This window comes from Pongo pygmaeus, chromosome 4, assembly GCF_028885625.2.
Source record: "Pongo pygmaeus isolate AG05252 chromosome 4, NHGRI_mPonPyg2-v2.0_pri, whole genome shotgun sequence".
Taxonomy (NCBI): domain Eukaryota; kingdom Metazoa; phylum Chordata; class Mammalia; order Primates; family Hominidae; genus Pongo; species Pongo pygmaeus.
The window spans coordinates 74,620,356-74,640,759 of NC_072377.2; the positions used below are offsets into that span (position 1 = coordinate 74,620,356).

Sequence of the window (20,404 nt, forward strand, 5' to 3'; positions counted from 1 at the left end):
TCACTCCATTGAGAAAGCAAGTGAAGAGAGACAGCAGTTGAGAGTAGACAGATTAGAGATTGTGGACCTGTTAACAGTCATACTTGGAAATTTATTAGCCATTGGCATTGTTGCTGGAATCATCTTTAAAGTTATAAGGAAAATTACATTCAGACTAAAGAATTGTACTCTTCTGCCATACCTTTTGTCCTATTTTAAGCTGTTCCTGTGCTCAATTGAAAAGGTAGAAATGTTGCCCATATGAATGCTTAGCCAGCGATCATCAGATAGTTATTAAGACTCTTCAGATAGTAATGAATACTTCCAAAATGAAAGGCAGACTGAAACAAATTAAAAAGAAACTTGGAAAAAATGGAAACAACCAAAGCAGAAGAAAATTCACCACCCCCAGCCCCCTTTTCAAATCTTCAGAGATCTAAGAGATTATACTGCATCTATAGAATAAGCACACCATACTTTTTTAAAAGGGGAACAATCAAATAAGAGATACTTGAACTATTAAAAATAGAAGATAGCCAAAGGCAAACAAAAGCAGTGAAAAGGAATGGGAAAGTAAGCTGCAAAACTCTTTCATTAAGTAAAATCAAAAGATGAAGAGATGGCCAGGCACAGTGGTACACACCTGTGGTCCCAGCTATGTGCGAGGCTGAGGCAGAATCTCTTGAGCCCAGCAGTTCAAGACCAGCCTGGATAACACTGTGAAACCCTGTCTCAATAAAAAGATAGATGGACTATAGTAGAGAAAAGATAAAATTAACAGATTGATCCAGGATTTATTCTGGAATGTACCAAGAGAAAACAAAGAAAATGGAGGGTAGGAAATCTCAAAATAGTGAAGCATTGCTAGATGTGAATCATCAGACTAAAAGTGCCATGAAGAGTACAATTATGAGGCTGGGTGCAGTAGCTCATGCCTGTAATCACAGCACTTTGGGATGCCGAGGTGGGCGGATCACCTGAGGTTGGGAGTTTGAAACCAGCCTGGCCAACATGGAGAAACCCTATCTCTACTAAAAATGCAAAATTAGCTGGGTTTGGTGGCACATGCCTGTCATCCCAGCTACTCGGGAGGCTGAGGAAGGAGAATTGCTTGAACCCGGGAGGTGGAGGTTGCAGTGAGCCGGAGATCACACCATTGCACTCCAGCCTGGGCAACAAATGTGCAACTCCGTCTAAAAAAAAAAAGGCCAGGCGCGGTGGCTCACGCCTGTAATCCCAGCACTTTGGGAGGCTGAGGCAGGCAGATCACGAGGTAAGGAGATCGAGACCATCCTGCTAACACAGTGAAACCCCGTCTCTGTTGAAAATACAAAAAAAATTAGCCAGGCATGGTGGTGGGCGCCTGTAGTTCCAGCTACTCAGGAGGCTGAGGCAGGAGAAATGGCATGAACCTGGGAGGTGGAGCTTGCAGTGAGCCGAGATCGCACCACTGCACTCCAGCCTGGGTGACAGAGTGAGACTCCGTCTTAAAAAATAAAAAAAATAAGAGTACAATTATGAAAATTACAAAGAAAACTTTCAAAAAAAAATTCTAAAGGCTCTGCATAAATACATGAAAAAAAACCTGTACCAAGACACACTGTTGTGAAATTTCAGAATATGAAGGGATAAGAAAAATATTTTATTTCCACAGAGAAGAAAAGCAGCATACATAGAAAAGAAAATAAAGTATTAGGAAAAAGAATGGCATGAGCCTTCTCAACAGCAGCACTGGAATCTGGAAGTGTTCACATTGTGAGGGAATATGATGCTCAACCTAGAATTCTTTGCCTGTTCATATTTTCAGTTAGCTCTGAGGGTAACTACAATTTGTTACATCAGAAATTTACATCTAGGCCAGGCGGGGCAGCTCACTCCTGTAATCCCAGGACGTTGGGAGGCCAAGGCGGGTGGATCACTTGAGCTCAGGAGTTTCAGACCCACTTGGGCAATGTGGTGAAACCCTGTCTCTACCAAAAATATACAAATTAGCCGGGCATGGTATTGAGTGCGTGTTTTCCCAGCTACTCAGGAGGCTGAGGTGTCAGGATCACTGGAACCTGGGAATTTGAAGCTGCAGTGAGGTGAGATCGTGCCACATCACTCCAGCCTGGGTGACAGAGCAAGACACTATCAAAAAAAAAAAAAAAAAAGAAAAAAAGAAATCAAGAAATTAGCCAGACATGGTAGTGCATGCCTGTAGTCCCAGCTGCTTGGGAGGCTGAAGTGGGAGGATTGCTTGAGCCTGGTTGTCAAGGCTGCAGTGAGCCACGTTTGTGCCACTGCATTCCAGCCTGGGCAGCAGGCTGGGGTTCACCTTTAATTCGGCTCTGCAGGCGCTTCCGTGCTTTCCACCTGGTGTGTATAGGGCATTTGGGGCCTTTAGAAGGCACACTTGCGGTCAGCAGGCTGAAGAGGCTGCAGGGGCGAAGGCTGGGGAGCTGAGCTGAGCTGAGCTAGTACAGAGACAGCACAGGAGAAAAACAACCGAAAAACTCACACCGAATTAGAGGAGACAGACCTTGTCTCAAAAAAAAAGTTTAGGGCTGGGTGCAGTGGCTTATGCCTATAATCCCAGCACTTTGGGAGGCCGAGGCAGGTGGATCACCTGAGGTCAGGAGTTTGAGACCAGCCTGGCCAACATGGTGAGACCCGGTCTCTACTAAAAATACAAAAATTAGCTGGGCGTGGTGGCGGGCGCCTGTAATCCCAGCTACTCAGGAAGCTGAGGTGCTTGAACCCACAAGGCAGAGGTTGCAGAGAGTAAACCAACAGGAAGACATGAGATGCAGGGAACGTAAGATTCAACACAGGAAAAAGGCAATTCAAATTCTCATTTAATAGTGAAGGAAAGTTCTGGGAAAGCAGGTATGCATCAGGCCTGGAGAGTAGCTAGTCCAGATTGGAGCAGGTGGGGTGAGGACTTCAGCAGGGGTGGCTTCCAGGAAAAAAAAAAAAAAAAGGAACCGATGGATATGATTGGTTTAGTCATATAGAAATTGATATTTAATAACTGGAATATTTAGCTTTTATATAAACCAAGTTGCCAAAGAGCAGGCATTAGGAGTTGGTGGCAGAGGGCTAGGAAATCATTACCTTTAGGAAAACCAAATTGTATAAGAAAGGGAATTAATCTTAATTTTGGCTCTGCACTGAGCAAAAGTTACGTAATTATCAAAAATGAGAGGGAGATGATGGGTCAAAGAACCAATTTTTATTATAAGTCTTTAGTACTATTTAGTGTTTTAACAAGGTTCATGTATTTAATACAAATAAGACATTTTAAATGCACAGCTTAAATCCCAAAGCAGTTCTTTCTTTAGGGAAAAATAGTTTTTTTAGTATGGATATTTTCAAACATGCAAAAGCAAAGACTAGTAAAATGAGCCTCTATCTATACTCATCAACCAGTTTCAATAGTTTCAACATATGATCCATTTTATCAGTACTCTCCCACACTAGATATTTTTGCCACAAATCCCAAACATGTAATTTTATCCATGTTTCTTTAGTATTTTTCTCTATAAGGATTCCTTTTTTTTTTTTTTTGAGACAGAGTCTTACTTTGTCGCCCAGGCTGGAGTGCGGTGGCGTGATCTCAGCTCATTGCAACCTCTGCCTCCCAGGCTCAAGCGATTCTCGTGCCTCAGCCTCCCAAGTAGCTGGAATTACAGCCGTGCACCATGACACCCGGCTAGTTTTTGTATTTTTTAGTAAAAATGGTTTTGTGATGTTGACCAGCTGGTCTCAAACTCCTAGCCTCAATTGATCCACCCACCTCACCCTCCTAAAGTGCTGGAATTACAGGAGTGAGCCACCACACCTGGCCATCTATAAGGATTCTTTAATCATAACCACGATACCATTGTCATCTGAAAAAAGTGAACATTAATTCCATAATAAAATCAAGTCTGTATTCAGATTTTCCTACTTTTTCTCATAAATGTCTTTTACATAGGCTTGTTCAAATTGGAGTGTGAAATCCATACATCAGACAGCTTAGTTTCATTTTTACGTCATACAAAAGCACACCAATCCAATTCTTTTTTTTTTTAATTTATTTTATTATTATACTTTAAGTTTTAGGGTACATGTGCACAATGTGCAGGTTAGTTACATATGTATACATGTGCCATGCTGGTGTGCTGCACCCATTAACTCGTCATTTAGCATTAGGTATATCTCCTAATGCTATCCCTCCCCGCTCCCCCCACCCCACAACAGTCCCCAGAGTGTGATGTTCTCCTTCCTGTGTCCATGTGTTCTCATTGTTCAGTTCCCACCTATGAGTGAGAACATGCGGTGTTTGGTTTTTTGTCCTTGCGATAGTTTACTGAGAATGATGATTTCCAATTTCATCCATGTCCCTACAAAGGACATGAACACATCATTTTTTATGGCTGCATAGTATTCCGTGGTGTATACGTGCCACATTTTCTTAATCCACTCTATCATTGTTGGACATTTGGGTTGGTTCCAAGTCTTTGCTATTGTGAATAGTGCCGCAGTAAACATACGTGAAAAGCACACCAATTCTTAAAATTTGTTTAAATTACAAACTTGTCCACAATTTGGCCTGCAAAGTGAGGGTACAGGTGCCCTACAAAAAACAAAAGATAATCCTTTTGGGTTTAAGAAGAAAATTAGCATGTCTAAAAATAGTTGTAATATTATTTAATATCCTTTTAGGTTTTTTTTTTTTTTTTTTTTTAAAGATAGATTCTTGTTCTGTTGCCCAAGCTGGAGTGCAGTGGCTCCATCTCTGCTCACTGCAGCCTCCATCTCCCAGTTCAAGTGATTCTCCTGCCTCAGCCTTCTGAGGAGCTGGGACTACAGGCGTGCACCACTACGCCTGGCTAATTTTTGTATGTTTGGTAGAGACAGGGTTTCAGCATGTTGGCCAGAGTGGTCTTGAACTCCTGACCCATCTAGAGTAAGTTAGGTGCTCTTTCGATGTGGTCTAGGATCTTGTACTTACTCAACACACCGAATTGTAAATGCTTGTTTATGTGTATCAGTACTGCTTACCACCTCCACCTAAGGGGAGGGCAGGGAATGTCTCCTTTTCCTCTTTGAATTCCTGAGGCTTAGCATAGATAGTGCCTGTTATATGGAGAGTGTTTATTAAAATTTGGAGTGAATAAAATGGATAGTAAAGGTGCTGTTTTGTTGGTTAGCAGTGGTAGGATCTAATAACATACCCAATACACTTCGTACTAAATTTTCAATATTTGTTGCAGAGTTTTTAAGTTTTTCTTATTAAATTTATACTATTTGTCTAATAGGTATCAAAAACCACCTTGAAGGCCAGGCGTGGTGGCTGACGCCTGTAATCCCAGCACTTTGGGAGGCCAAGGCGGGCAAATCACAAGGTCAGGAGATCGAGACCATCCTGGCTAACACGGTGAAACCCCATCTCTACTAAAAATACAAAAAAAAAAAAAAAAAAAAATTAGCCAGGCGTGGTGGCGGGCGCCTGTAGTCCCAGCTACTCTGGAGGCTGAGGCAGGAGAATGACCTGAACCCAGGAGGCGGAGCTTGCACTCCTGCACTCCAGCCTGGGCAACAGAACGAGACTCTGTCTCAAAAAAAAAAAAAAAAAAGAAAAGAAAACCCACCTCGAAGGCTGGCGTGGTGGCTCACGCCTGTAATCCCAGCACTTTGGGAGGCCGAAGTGGGCAGATCACTTGAGGTCAGGACTTTGAGACCAGCCTGGCCAACATGGCAAAACCCCATCTCTACTAAAAATACAAAAATTAGCCAAGCATGGTGGCATGCCCCTGCAGTCCCAGCTACTCGGGAGGCTGAGGCAGGAGAATCGCTTGAAATGAGGAGGAAGTTGCAGTGAGCCAGGATTGCATCACTCACTGCAGCCTGGGTGACAGAGCGAGACTCTGTCTCTCTAAAAAAAGAAAAAAATTAAAAAAAAAACCCACCTTGAAAAGTCTCCCTCTTACTTTCTTTCAGGTTCCTTTTTTGCCAGGAGATTCAGACCTTGATCAGCTAACAAGAATATTTGAAACTTTGGGCACACCAACTGAGGAACAGTGGCCAGTAAGCCTTTATGCATTTTCTTTGAAATGTAATTAGGACTCTGTAAAGTTCTTAAACTGTCATATACTTTATATAGTGCTGTCACGTGAATATTAAAGACATTCATTATAATATGTACTCAGAACACTTTAAATGATAAAGTATATAAAGTAAGAAGTTACAATTGTGATATACTATCCAACCTCTTGTATACATGTAGTCCTTTCCCCCCACCCCAGTAATCCCGACCTCAGGGTAATCACTATTAACAATTGATTGTAAAGTCATGTTAGGAGTTTATACGCACACTACGAACATAAAAGGGTTGCACGTTCTTTCACTCCTTGACAAAAATGGGTTCATGTCGTATATATACACGGTGTGAACCCATTATATATATAAAACCCATTACACACACATGCACACATGTAGGTGTACATATATGTATATATGTTTCTCTTAGATTTTTAAAAAATTTATTATTATTTTTTTTTAAATAGAGATGGGGTTTCACCATGATGCCCAGGCTGGTCTCAAACTCCTAGTCTCAAGCAGTTCTGCCTTGGCCTCCCAAAGTGCTGGCATTACAGGCATGAGCCAGTGCACTTGGCTAACGTGATTTTCTAAATAGTAATTGCTTACTGATGTTTCTCTTCGATTTTTTAAAAATTAAACTTCTTGGCGGGTGGGATGGCTCATGCCTGTAATCCCAGCACTTTGGGAGGCTGAGGCGGGCAGATCATTTGAGGCCAGGAGTTTGAGACCAGCCTGGGCTACAGAGTGAGACTCTGTCTCCAAAAAAAAAAAAAAAAATTAAACTTCTTATTTTAAGAATATTATTCACGTGCAATTGTGAATATATAATTCACAATTATATATTGTGGCTGGGCACAATGGCTCACACCTGTAATCCCAGCACTTTGGGAGACTGAGGTAAATGGGTTACTTGAGCCCAGGAGTTTAAGACCAGTCTGGGCAACATAGTGAGACTTCGTGTCTATAAAAAACAAAAATTAAAAAAAAATTAGCCAGGCATGGTGGTGTACGTATTATGGTCCCAGCTACTCAGGAGGCTGAGGTAGGAGGATTGCTTGAGCCCAGGAAGTCAAGGCTGCAGTGAGCTGTGATTGCGCCACTGCGCTTTACCAGCATGAGTAACGGAGTGAGTCCCTGTCTCAAAACGATAATAGTAATACTACAGACATATTTCATGGACCCTTTACCTAGCTTTTACAAGATGGGAGCATTTTATAAAATCAGTACAGTATCACACCAGGATGCTACAGTCAAGATACAGAATATCACCACAAGAATCTCTCATGGTATTCTTTTATAGCTATGCTTACTTTCCTTCTACCCACTCCTTAACTCTTGGCAATCACTAATTTGTTCTCCAGCTCTGTAATTTTGTCATTTCAAGAATGTTATGTAAATGGATAAATGTAATCACACAATATATAACTTTGTGGGATAAACTTTTTCATATCCATCATAAATGGAAGTTCATTCAGGTCATTGCATGTTAATAATTCATTCTCTCTTTTGTTAACTGCTGAGTATTGTGTGGATTTATTTCAGTTACTTCAACCGTTCACCCATTGAAGGACATCTGTATTTGTGTTGTTTCCAATGTGGGGCTATTACCAATAAAACTGCTCTAAACATTTATGTACAGTTTTTTATATAAGAATATATTTTTATTTCTCTGGGATAAATGCCCAGGAGTTCAGTTCTTGAGTCATAGGGTAGTTACATATTAATTTTTAAATAACCTACAAAACTCCAGAGCAGCTATACTGTTTTACATTCTCATCAGCAGTAAATGAATGCTCCAGTTTCTTGGAATCCTCTCCAGCATTTGGTGTTGTCACTTTTTAATTTTAGGCATTCTAATGAGTGTGTCATGATAGCTCATTTTGATTTTAATTTTCACTGCCCTAATGGTTAATGGTGTTGAATATCTTTTCTTGTGCTTATTTGCCATCTTTAGTTAAATGTCTCTTCCCCATTTTCTGATTGGATTCTTTGATTTCTGACTGTTGAGTATTGAGAGCTCTTCATATATTCTAGATAGTAGTCCAAAAAGTATATGTAGTTTGCAGATGTTTTCCCTCGTGCTGCCTTTTCATCCTCTGCAAAATTGTAATCAGGTTTGTCACTTTTTCTTTAATTGATCATCCTTTTGTTGTCAAGTCAAAGAGCTCTTTTGCCCAGCCCAAAGATTTTTTGACAATTTTTTTTTCTTTTTTTTTTTTTTTCCAAGACAAGATCTGGCTCTGTTGCCCAGGCTGGAGTGCAGTGGTGTGATCTCAGCTCACTGCAACTTCCACTTCCCGGGCTCAAGCCATCCTCCCACCTCAGCCTCTTGAGTAGCTGGGGCTGTAGGCGTGCACCACCACGCCCAGCTAGTTTTTGTGTTTTTTGTAGAGACAGGGTTTCTGCATGTTTCCCAGGCTGGTCTGAAACTCATGAGCTCAAATGATTTGCCCGCCTTGGCCTCCCAAAGTGCTGGGATTACAGGCATGAGCCACTATGCCCTTGGCTGTGACGATTTTTTTTGTATTTTTTTCTACAAGTTTTGTAGTTTTACACTTAAGTCCAAGATCTGTTTAGAGTTTACCTTTATATGATGTGTGAGACCTAGGGCAAGGTTCAATTTTGTTTTTGTTTTTTTCTTTGAGATGGTCTCACTCTGTTCCCCAGGTTGGAGTGGGGTCTCACTTTCTTGTCCAGGCTGGTCTCGAACTCCTGAGCTCAAGTGACCCTCCTGCCTCAATCTCCCAAAGTGCTGGGATTACAAGCGTGAGCCACCACACCCAGCCAAGTTCAGATTTTTGCACATGTATGTCGAAGTGCTCCAGCAGTATTTGTTGAAATGACTGTCTCTTCATTGATTTAGTTTTTCACTTTTTTCAAAAATCCTTTTGGCAGATTTGTGTGGATTTCTAAGTCCTTTATTGAGTTCCATTGATTTATGTATCTCTCTCTCTGCCAATACAACACAGTCTTAATCAAAGTAGCTATACGTTAAATCTTGAAATCAGGTAAAATGAGTCCTCCCACTTTATTGTTCTTTTTAAAAATCATTTTAGCTACTGTAGTCCTTTGCCTTTCCATATAAATTGTAGAATAATTGGTCCTATATCTAAGATAATTTTGCTAGGATTTTGATAAAAATTACATTAAACTTGCAAATCAATTTGAGGATAATTAACATCCTTCCTCTGTTGAATATTCCAATATGTGAACATGGTATGTTTCACCATTTATTGAGATCTTTTGATGATTTTCATCAGCATTGTATAGCTTATAGTATATTACCCTATACATGTTTTGTTACATTTTTCACCTGTTTCATTTTTCTTTTTGGGGTGATTATAAATACTACTGTGTTTTTAATTTTGATGTCCACATATTCATTGCTAGTGTACAAAATTACAGTTGATTTTTAAATTTTCAATTTATATCCTTTTCAGCCTTGTCTTACTATTAGTTCTAGGACTTTTTAGTAGATTTCTTGGAATTTTCTGTATAAACCATCATATCACCTGAAAATGATTTATTTCATTTGCAATCTATATGCCTTTAATCCTTAAGTTTGAATTATAAAATTATTTTTACAGGACATGTGTAGTCTTCCAGATTATGTGACATTTAAGAGTTTCCCTGGAATCCCGTTGCATCACATCTTCAGTGCAGCCGGAGACGACTTACTAGATCTCATACAAGGCTTATTCTTATTTAATCCATGTGCTCGAATTACGGCCACACAGGTATTTTAGTGTATCTTTTTTATACTAGGAAATATAAAAATAATCTTAACTGTAGCATTGATAAAAATAGAATTTCATAAAATTAACGTTTTTTAAATACTGGAAAGATGTGTTTTTGTTTTAAGAAATAACAAACTTTGTATCTTTTCCCCAAACTACAAACACTATTAAGACTGAGATTGAATTATATGCACACAGAGATACAGGAGAGTTTACACTTATTAAACTTGCTTAGGGACATTTAAATACATGTCTATTTCATATATTTGGCTTGTAAATACTTAGAAAGAAAAAGAAAACCAAGGCTTTTTATTTGTTAAGAAACTGGTATATTTCAGTTGAGCTCTTACAAATTCATTTAAATCTTGTAGCAAGCCTAATGCTGAGTAGTTTGTTCAGCTTATTTTTTCTTCCCTATATAATGCAATCCAGGTATGCATGCTGGTCATTTTCACATTCAGAACATGGTAATGGGGAGGAAATGGTATAGTCAGATATAATTGTATGCTTACAAAAGCTTGAAAAATATTTGAAATAAAAACTGAAACTAACTGCTGTTTAAAGGAAATAATAAACTCATGAAAAATTTGGAAGACCTTAGAATAACTTAGGGCAGAGCAGTGTACAACACAGTGCAGTGATTTTACCTCATGAAGGGAGAGACTAATGAAAGTGAGATCACAGGTCTTTATGGAAACATATTAATGTACAGTAATATTAAGCATACAAAATAGATTTTTTTCTCTTTAGGTTTGTTCCAGGCTACAAAATCATTGTTTAATGCATTTGCTTGTATAAGCCTTCTCTTTTTAGCAATATGTGCTATGTGAATATAAATGGAGATGAATGGATGGATGGATGGATAGATAGATATAGATGGATAGGTAGGTAGGTATATGCTGGGTATTTACCATTAGAATTATTCTTCTAATTTCTTTTTTAAAAACTTTTCTTTATTATTTAATGTCCATGTGTACACATACTCTTTTAATTTCAAACAAGTAATTTGTTGCCTTTTCACTCATACTTCTATGTATATTATTTTCATCATAATAAACTTGAGACCACATTTAATTATCTAGAAAGTTGTTTTCATTGGTAGTATAGTTTGACACTTAACAGAAAAATACTAGTTGTTGTATTTGGGTTGTATTTTAATAGAATGAAGTTTTTAAAGTGAGTTTTGTTTCATGGATGTCTTTATTAAAGTTAGAATGAGGTATTTTCTTAGATCTTTAGCCCAGAATTAGCCTAATTTGCATATAGAACTGCTGTGATTTAGAAGTAATGCTTTAAAAATGCAGCTGTAGGCTGGTGCATCGGCTCACACCTGTAATCCCAGCACTTTGGGAGGTGAAGGAGCAAGGATAGCTTGAGCCCAGGAGTTGGAGCCCAGCCTGGGCAACACGACAAACATCATCTCTACAAAGAATAAATAAATAAATAATGAAAATGCAACTGTTGAAGTAAGGAATCTCTAAATTACTGCAAATAATATTGGGAGTGGTGAGGAATGCTTGCAAAGTTTATATGGGCTTCATCTTTCTTAAAGGATTATCCTAAAGGAAGTATTTATTTATTTATTTTTGAGACGAAGTCTTGCTCTGTCACCCAGGCTGGAGTGCAGTGGCACGATCTTGACTCACTGCAACCTCTACCTCCCAGGTTCAAGCGAGATTCTCCTGTCTCAGCCTCCCTAGTAGCTGGGATTACAGGTGCACACCACCATGCCTGGCTAATTTTTGGATTTTTAGTAGAGACAGGGTTTCACCATGTTGTCGAGGCTGATCTTGAACTCCTGACCTCGGGTGATCCATCTGCCTTGGCCTCCCAAAGTGCTGGGATTACAGGCATGAGCCACCCCGCCCTGCCAGAAGTATTTTAAATCATTGTAGCCACTGGACAGCACTATGCTGCTGATGTAAATAGACAAGAATGTGAATCCGGGAGGTGGAGGTTGCAGTGAGCCAAGATTGTGCCACTGCACTCCAGCTTGGGCAACAGGGTGAGACTCTGTATCCAAAAAAAAAAAAAAAAAAAAATAGACAACCATGACTTGACAAACTTGTCATTTAGGATATAATTATTTTTATCAGAATTGTGGACCCAAGTCAAGAAAATGTCGTATTATATCTACAGCACTATAGTAGGGGGAAAAAAAGAGAAAATGTATTATAGAACATTGGCCTGGTAATTAATAGAAATAATCTTGGAGAAGCCCTTCCAAGTAAAATTTCTGTCCATTTGCAATGGATTGTTGAATTAGAAACCATTGGTTCCAACCTACTGTATTTTTTAAAAAGCCTTATTTTTTAATAATTTATATTTTACATGACTTGGAATTTGAATATATATGGATAGTGTAGCCAACTTGTAAGTTCTTTTTAAGTTTCTCTCTTTGCATTTTGAACTGTAGAGCTCAATATGTAGAGAATGGAAATGTACAATATTTCACTAAGGATAGCTCATAATTAGTATAGGTTGAGCATCCTTAATCCAAATATCTGAAATCTGAAATGCCCCAAAATCCAAAGCTTTTTGAATGCTGACATGATGCCACAAGTGGAAAATTCTACACATAAGGACATTAACACAAACTTTGTTTTATGTACAAAATTAAAAATTTTGTCAAATTAAAAATATTTTATAAAATTACCTTCAGCCGGGCACGGTGACTTACGCCTGTAATCCCAGCTCTTAGGGAGGCGGAGGCGGGAGGATAGCTTGAGCCCAGGAGTTCAAGACAAGCCTGGGAAATATAGCAAGACCCCATTCTCCACAAAAAATAAGTGTAAAATTACCTTCAGTTTATATGTATAAGCTGTATATGAAACATAAATTTCATTTTTAATCTTGGCTTCCATCCCCAAGGTACGTCATGTATATGCAAATATTCTACAGTCCAAAATCTGAAGCACTTCTGGTCCCAAGCATTTTAGATAAGAGATATTCAGCCTGTATAGGCTATTTAATTATGGAAAAATTAGAAGGGAGTCTCTTTTTCTTTTTTTGATATGGAGCCTCGCTCTGTTGCCCAGGCTGGAGTGCAGTGGTGCGATCTCGGCTCACTGCAACCTCTGCCTCTGGGTTCAAGCGATTCTCCTACCTCAGCCTCCCGAGTAGTGGGGACTACAGACGTGCACCACCACGCCCGGCTTATTTTTGTATTTTTAGTAGAGATGGGGTTTTGCCATGTTGGCCAAGCTGATCTCGAACTTCTGACCTCATGTGATCCAGCCGCCTCAGCCTCCCAAGGTGCTGGGATTACAGGCATGAGCCACTGTGCCCGGCCAGTCTTTTAATGGAATTATCAGCCAATCTTAGGATCCTAGGTGTTTATTTGTAGTAATTTCCATTTGCAAATACTTGACATTAATTTTGTTTTGTTGGGAATGAGGGCATTCACATAGTAGTTTTAATGCTCCCTATAATCTTGAAGGTAAGATTTTCCTTAACACATTTCAGATACTCACCTACCTTACTTTTGGTATCTTTTCTTTTAAAAGGCACTGAAAATGAAGTATTTCAGTAATCGGCCAGGGCCAACACCTGGATGTCAGCTGCCAAGACCAAACTGTCCAGTGGAAACCTTAAAGGAGCAATCAAATCCAGCTTTGGCAACAAAAAGGAAAAGAACAGAGACCTTAGAACAAGGTAAGATTCCCACTTCTATAAGAAATTAAATGAATTTAGAAAACTCCAAATAGCTCATGTATGGCTAGCAACTGAACAACAGCAAAGAAATGTAGCTTGCTAGCTATTTAATTTTTATAAATGTAATTGTATAAAGTAGAGAGACTGTGCTGTTTTAGGTATGTTTACTTTCATTGTGAATACTTCAGCAACTTTTGTGTATACCTCAGAATTATGGGAACTATGTATGTGTACCTTGTTCCCTTCATAAATTCCTTCTGTAAACTGCATGCTAAATGTTTAACAAGTGCTACTGGAAAAATGTGTCAGTGAAATAATGTAGTTGGAATACAGTGACTGGTTAAAATTGCTATGAGAATGTCAACTTTGTTAAATGTGAACAACTTCTTTTTTTTTCTTGTTCTTTTTGTTTCCTAGGAGGATTGCCCAAGAAACTAATTTTTTAAAGAGAACACTGGACAACATTTTACTACTGAGGGAAATAGCCAAAAAGGCAAATAATGGAAAAATAGTAAACATTAAGTAAATGCTGTAGAAGTGAGTTTGTAAATATTCTACACATGTAAAATATGTAAAACTATGGGTTATTTTTATTAAATGTATTTTAAAATAAAAATTTAATTCTGGTTTTTCTGATTAGAGTGCAAAAGTGAGAAAAGTTCAATTCTCTTGAAATGTAGAATTGAAAATGCATTAGGGAAAACTTAATAAAAATTATTACCAGTTATTTGGAAGATCTGACCCATATAGTATCACAAATCTGTAGTAGCATGGGTAGTGTTTAAAAATAAAAATGTTGGCCGGGCGTGGTGGCTCACGCCTGTAATCCCAGCACTTTGGGAGGCCGAGGCAGGCGGATCACAGGTCAGGAGATCGAGACCATCCTGGCTAATACGGTGAAACCCCGTCTCTACTAAAAATACAAAAAAAATTAGCCGGGTGTGGTGGCGGGCGCCTGTAGTCCCAGCTACTCGGGAGGCTGAGGCAGGAGAATGGTGAGAACCCGGGAAGCAGAGCTTGCAGTGAGCCAAGATGGCGCCACTGGGTGACAGGGCGAGACACTGTCTCAAAAAAAAAAAAAAAAAAAAAAAAGTAGTAGTGGTGTAGTAAATACTATCTAAACTTAATATACGGAATGTACTAAAAAAAGAAAACATTACAGATAAAATTGAGATTCCCCCTAGCCTTTTTTCTGAGGCGGGGGATCAAAGTCTCACTCTGTCATTCAGGTTGGAGTGCAGTGGCGCAATCCCAGCTCACTGCAAACTCTGCCTCCCAGGTTCCAGCGATTCACTTGCTTCAGCCTCCCGGGCAGTTGGGATTATGGGCATGCACCACTACACCTGCCTAATTTTTAAAAATATTTTTAGTAGAGACGAGATTTCACCATGTTGGCCAGGCTGGCCTCTAATTCCTGACCTGAAGTGATCTGCCCACCTCAGCTTCCCAAAGTGCTAGGATTACAAGCATGAGCCACTGCACCTGGCCAGAGGTTCCCTCTTAATAATTCACTTTATTTTATTTTATTTTTTTTTTTTTGAGACGGAGTTTCGCTTTGTCACCCAGGCTGGAGTGCAGTGGTGCGATCTTGGCTCACTGTAACCTCCGCCTCCTGGATTCAAGCAGTTCTGCCTCAGCCTCCCAAGTAGCTGGGATTACAGGCATGTGCAACCACGCCTAGCTAATTTTTTTTTTTTTTTTTTGTATTTTTCGTAGAGATGGGGTTTCACCATATTGGCCAGCCTGGTCTCGAACTCCTGACCTTGTGATCCACCCGCCTTGACTTCCCAAAGTGCTGGGATTACAGGTGTGAGCCACCATGCCCAGCCAATACTTCACTTTATTTCTATTTTTTTCCTTTTCACTTTCCCCAGAGGGAAATGACTCTATGAAATTGGTGTGTATCTTTCCATGATTTTATGCTAGTATTCTGTAAGAATGCATGTAGTGAGATGCATAACAATGTACAGCATTGTTTTGGGTCTCAAAATTGTATATAAATTGTTAGAATCTCTCTCTCCTTTTTTTTTTGTGTGTGTGTGTGAGATAGTCTCTGTTGCCCAGGTTGGAGTGTAGTAGTGCAATCATGGCTCACTGCAGCCTCGAACTCCTGGGCTCAAGCCATCCTTCCACCTCAGCGTCCCCAGTAGCTGGGACTACAGGTGCACACCACCATGCCTGGTTAATTTTTTTTTTTTTTATGAGACAAGAGTCTTGCTCTGTTGTCCAGGTTGGAGTGCAGTGGTGCAATCTCAGCTCACTGCAACCTCTGCATCCTGGGGTTCAAGTGATCCTCCCACCTTAGCCTCCCAAGTAGCTGGGATTACAAATATGTACCACCATGCCCAGCTAATTAAAGTAACACAAATGTATTAGCTCACGGTTCTGTAGGCCATATATCTGGCTCAGCTGTGTTTTCTGCTTAGGGTCTCACAAGGCCAAAATCAAGGCGTTAGACTAGTTTTATTTGGAGGCCCCTGGAAAGAATCTGTTACCAAGCTCATGCAGGTTTTTTTTTTTTTTTTTTTGAGATGGAGTCTTGCTCTGTCACCCAGGCTGGAGTGCAGTGGCACGATCTCGGCTCACTGCAACCTCCGCCCACCGGGTTCACCCATTCTCCTGCCTCAGCCTCCCGAGTAGGTGGGACTACAGGTGCCCACCACCACGCCCGGCTAATTTTTTGTATTTTTAGTAGATAGATACAGGGTTTCACTGTGTTAGCCAGGATGGTCTCGATCTCCTGACCTCGTGATCCGCCCGCCTCGGCCTCCCAAAGTGCTGGGATTACAGGTGTGAGCCACCACGCCCGGCCGCTCATGCAGTTCTTATAGTTGCAATTCTTGTGCTCCATTGCCATTTCCCTTTTGACTGTTAGCCCAGGGCCTCCCTCAGCTTCTTAAGGAAACTTCCATGCCTTTGTCTTGTGGCAGTCACCACAGGACAGCAGCAGTGCATCAAACCCACTTGTGCTTCAAATCTGTCTGATTTCCTCGTGTGTGTGTGTGTGTGTGTGTGTGTGTGTGTGTGTGTGTGTGTGTGTGTGTGTGTGTGTGTGTGTGTGTGTGTGTGTGTGTGTGTGTGTGTGTGTGTGTGTGTGTGTGTGTGTGTGTGTGTGTGTGTGTGTGTGTGTGTGTGTGTAGACAGGGAGCTGCCAAGGGAGAAGCAGCCAAGCAGCTAACAGTTCAGGAGATAATAGTGCCAAAGGCATCTGAGGACACTCATAAAATGTGTCTTAACACGTGAGGCAGGATAGGAGTGTATTATTCTGTTCTCACACTGCTATAAAGATACTACCCAAGACTGAGTAATTTTATAAAGGAAAGAGGTTTGATTGACTCACAGCTCCACATGGCTGGGGAGGCCTCAGGAAACCTACAACCCTGGCAGAAGGGGAAGCAGGCATGTTTTACATGGCAGCAGGAGAGACTGCCATGTATGAAACCATCGGATCTCGTGAGAATTCACAATCATGAGAACAGCATGGGGGATACCACCCCCATGATCCAGTCACCTACTACCAAGTCCCTCTTTCAACATGGGGGAATTATGGGGATTACAATTCAAAATAAGACTTGGGTGGGGACACAGCCAAACCATATCAGGTAGTCAAGGAAATGACCATGTTCTCATGACCATACAGCCAACACAATAAACCTCAGCATTCACATTGTAATTGAGCTCATTTAAGCAAAGCTATCTTCAGTAGGGACTTTCCCTTCTAGAGAGCATGCACATTTTGATTTTACCTGTCCTCAAACTGATCCTTTGCACATTATAATAATAATAAACACAGCTCTAGGTGGAAATTTAAGATGCTATTGAGACATGTGATGCATGAACAAGCATTAACAGCTACTGCACCTGTGCAGAGGACCACCCAGGACATGATTACTAGCAACACCTCACCTCCTTATGAATAATAATGCAAAACTCCCATAAAGGGAGTTTCTCCAGCAATAATCAATGCTGTCTCACCCTTATGAGCAGCCGGCCCTGAATGCTGTCTCTCAGGTGTACTGTCTATTCTGCACCTAACTTTCAAAATACTCCTTTTCTTTTGCAATAAATTATGCTGCATCTCCTTTGCTGTCTTGTTTAAATTCTTTTAAACCAAGAAGACAAGAACTGAGGTATCACAACAGCTGTCAACACATGCATTTTGCTTTATTCATTTGCTTTATCTTATGGATCTCTCCATTTTGTAGAGTATTCCATTGTATGGCTGTACAGTAATTTAGATAAACTTGTATTGATGATAGCCTTTTCTTTTGGAGATGGGGGTCTCACTCTGTCACTCAGGCTGGAGTGCAGTGGCACAATCACAGCTCACTGCAGCCTCAAGCTCCTGGGCTCATGCCATCCTCCTGCCTCAGCCCCCTGAGTAGCTGGGACAACAGGTGCATGCCACCATGCCTTGCTGAGTTTTTGTATAGATGGGGTTTCACCATGTTGCCCAGGCTGGTCTTGAACTCTGGACTGGTCTGGACTTGAGATTCAGACCAGATCTGTGAGCCACTGCACCCGGCCTTGATAGCCATTTGTTTTCATACACAGAGCAGCAATTAGTAGCCATTTAAGATATCTGTGCGCCAGCCTACAAGAAATACAAATGTACAGGGTAAAATCCTAGCTGGATCAAATACGAGCTTTGTAAATTTTTAAAAACTTTTTTATTGAGTTGTGGGGTTTACGCCTGTAATCCCAGCACTTTGAGAGGCTGAAGCAGGGGGATCCCTTGAGGCCAGGAGTTTGGGCCCAGCCTGAGCAACACAGTGGGACCCTGTCTACACACACACCCCACCCCCACACACCCCAATTCACATACCACAAACAAAAAAACTAGAAATCACCTTGGTTCAGGCAGCTTCTTCAGATTCCTGAGACCCCATTTCCTGGATCATCACAACCATCTCACAGGATGCAATGAAAAGAGCTGTTAAGCACTTTGTAGACTTGGCTACAAATCTGTGCAGATTTGGTTGCAAAATGTTACTACCCTGACAAGAAGCCATGAACATAGCCGGCAATGACTCAGTATACTTCTGCCAAGGTCCCACCATCATAACTGTCTTATTGAAGTTAACTTAAGGAAATTGTTATTTCTAAACTTTATATGGCAAATGAAAAATACTGAACAAGGCAAATAAAACAAGATAAATGAATTCCAGAAATTAGCATTCAGTCACTCCTAGGTATTGTTACTTTTTAGAGCATTAAGATACATTGCTATATTGTTGATTTAGCCAATCTAAGATCCCTATAGTCAATCAAAATAGTTAAATAATTTTTTTTTTTTCCCAAAAATCATTATTTTTTGTTTTAGGATGTTGGCAAACATTGTAATGTGTTTTTTTTTTTGAGACAGAGTTTCGCTCTTGTTGCCCAGGCTGGAGTGCAATGACATAATCTCGGCTCACCACAACCCCCGCCTCCCAGGTTCAAGCAATTCTCCTACCTCAGCCTCCCAAGTAGCTGGGATTACAGGCATGCGCCACTACGCCTGGCTAATTTTTTGTATTTTTAGTAGAGACGGGGTTTCTCCATGTTGGTCAGACTGGTCTTGAACTCCAACCTCAGGTGACCCACCCACCTCGGCCTCCCAAAGTGCTGGGATTACCAGCATGAGCCACCATGCCCAGCCTGTAATGTAATTTATAAATACAGTAATGTAATTTATAAATAAAATGTCAACACAGAATACTAATTTCTTGTAGAAAATGTAGAAAATAGGCTGGGTGTGGTGGCTCACGCCTGTAATCCCAGCACTTTTGGAGGCCAAGGCAGGCAGATCACTTGAGGTCAGGAGTTCAAGACCAGCCTGGCCAACATGGTAAAACCCCGTCTCTACTAAAAATACAAAAATTAGCTGGGTGTGGTGGTACATGCCTGTAATCCGAGTTACTCGGGAGGCTGAGGCAGGAGAATTGCTTGAACCAGGAGGCGGAGGTTGCAGTGAACCGAGATCACACCACTGCACTCCAACCTGGGTGACAGAGTGAGACTCCATCTCAAAAGAAGAAAAAGAAAATGTAGAAAATATTTGATTTAAGCGACCTCCTAAAATTTAGAAATACCTAGGAAACGTACAACTTCTCAAGATGCAGCAAAATTTACAAAATCATTTTTCAAAGTATCTCAATATAAACAACTCTCAGTTCCAATTTCAACTGGCTTGTCTTTAAAATATGACACTTGATGGCAAAGAATGGGATCTTTTAAGAGTTCTATAGTTTGGATCTATTTGAGAGTGCTGGATTGAACAAATGCAGCCCACAGAATTTAAAATGCAGACACTTGAATGTATAGGATCACCCAAAACAGAGAGTTCTGAAGTCTTACGCCAGGGGTTGTTGAAAGGGAAATTCTCTTTTATAGGATTTTTTTCTTTATTCTCTTTTGAAGCAGTGTCTTTGTCTTCCAACGCCCGAGCAAGCATGTAGCTAACTTTTCTTTGATGAGCCAAAGCTTCTTCTTTATCATTAAGCTGCATGCACAGAAATTAAACATGTACAAGTTAATAAATCACAGAATATATTCAGAGAAAGGAATATTGTACTATTTTATCAAAATATTCAACCCTAATATTCATATTGATCTGTCCATCAGTATGAATAAATTAGGTATCACCTGATCCCCAAACATTATACTACATGTTATTCACGATTCTTTTTTTTTTTTTTTTTTTGAGACGGAGCCTGGCTCTGTCGCCCAGGCTGGAGTGCAGTGGCGCTATCTCCACTCACTGCAAGCTCCGCCTCCCAGGTTCACACCATTCTCCTGCCTCAGCCTCCCAAGTAGCTGGGACCACAGGTGCCTGCCACCATACCCAGCTAATTTTTTGCATTTTTTAGTAGAGGCGGGATTTCACTGTGTTTGCCAGGATGGTCTCGATCTCCTGACCTTGTGATCGGCCCACCTCGGCCTCCCAAAGTGCTGGGATTACAGACGTGAGCCACCGTGCCCAG

General features: G+C 40.5%; 2 protein-coding genes across 24 annotated transcripts in view; one reads left to right on the forward strand and one right to left on the reverse strand.

The window, feature by feature from the left end:
• The window catches only part of CDK7 (cyclin dependent kinase 7), a 43,464-nt gene extending 29,409 nt beyond the window's left edge, over positions 1–14,055 (forward strand). For all 4 annotated transcript variants that reach the window (XM_054489840.2, XM_054489838.2, XM_054489839.2 and 1 more), the window contains 4 exons: positions 5,947–6,033; positions 9,636–9,785; positions 13,292–13,439; positions 13,857–14,055. In XM_054489840.2, the coding sequence (XP_054345815.1) occupies positions 5,947–6,033; positions 9,636–9,785; positions 13,292–13,439; positions 13,857–13,885 (414 nt within the window). In that variant the 3' untranslated portion in view covers positions 13,886–14,055. The remainder of the gene's footprint in view (positions 1–5,946; positions 6,034–9,635; positions 9,786–13,291; positions 13,440–13,856) is intronic.
• CCDC125 (coiled-coil domain containing 125) overlaps positions 4,023–20,404 on the reverse strand; it is a 69,921-nt gene continuing 53,539 nt past the window's right edge. For 11 of the 20 annotated variants that reach the window (XM_054489850.2, XM_063664883.1, XM_054489849.2 and 8 more), the window contains one exon: positions 17,583–19,923. In XM_054489850.2, coding sequence (XP_054345825.1) covers positions 19,618–19,923 — 306 coding nt within the window. In that variant the 3' untranslated portion in view covers positions 17,583–19,617. Of the gene's footprint in view, positions 4,580–17,582; positions 19,924–20,404 lie in introns of those variants that run through there. The other 9 variants (XR_010126397.1, XR_010126398.1, XR_010126399.1 and 6 more) reach the window with 5 other exon arrangements.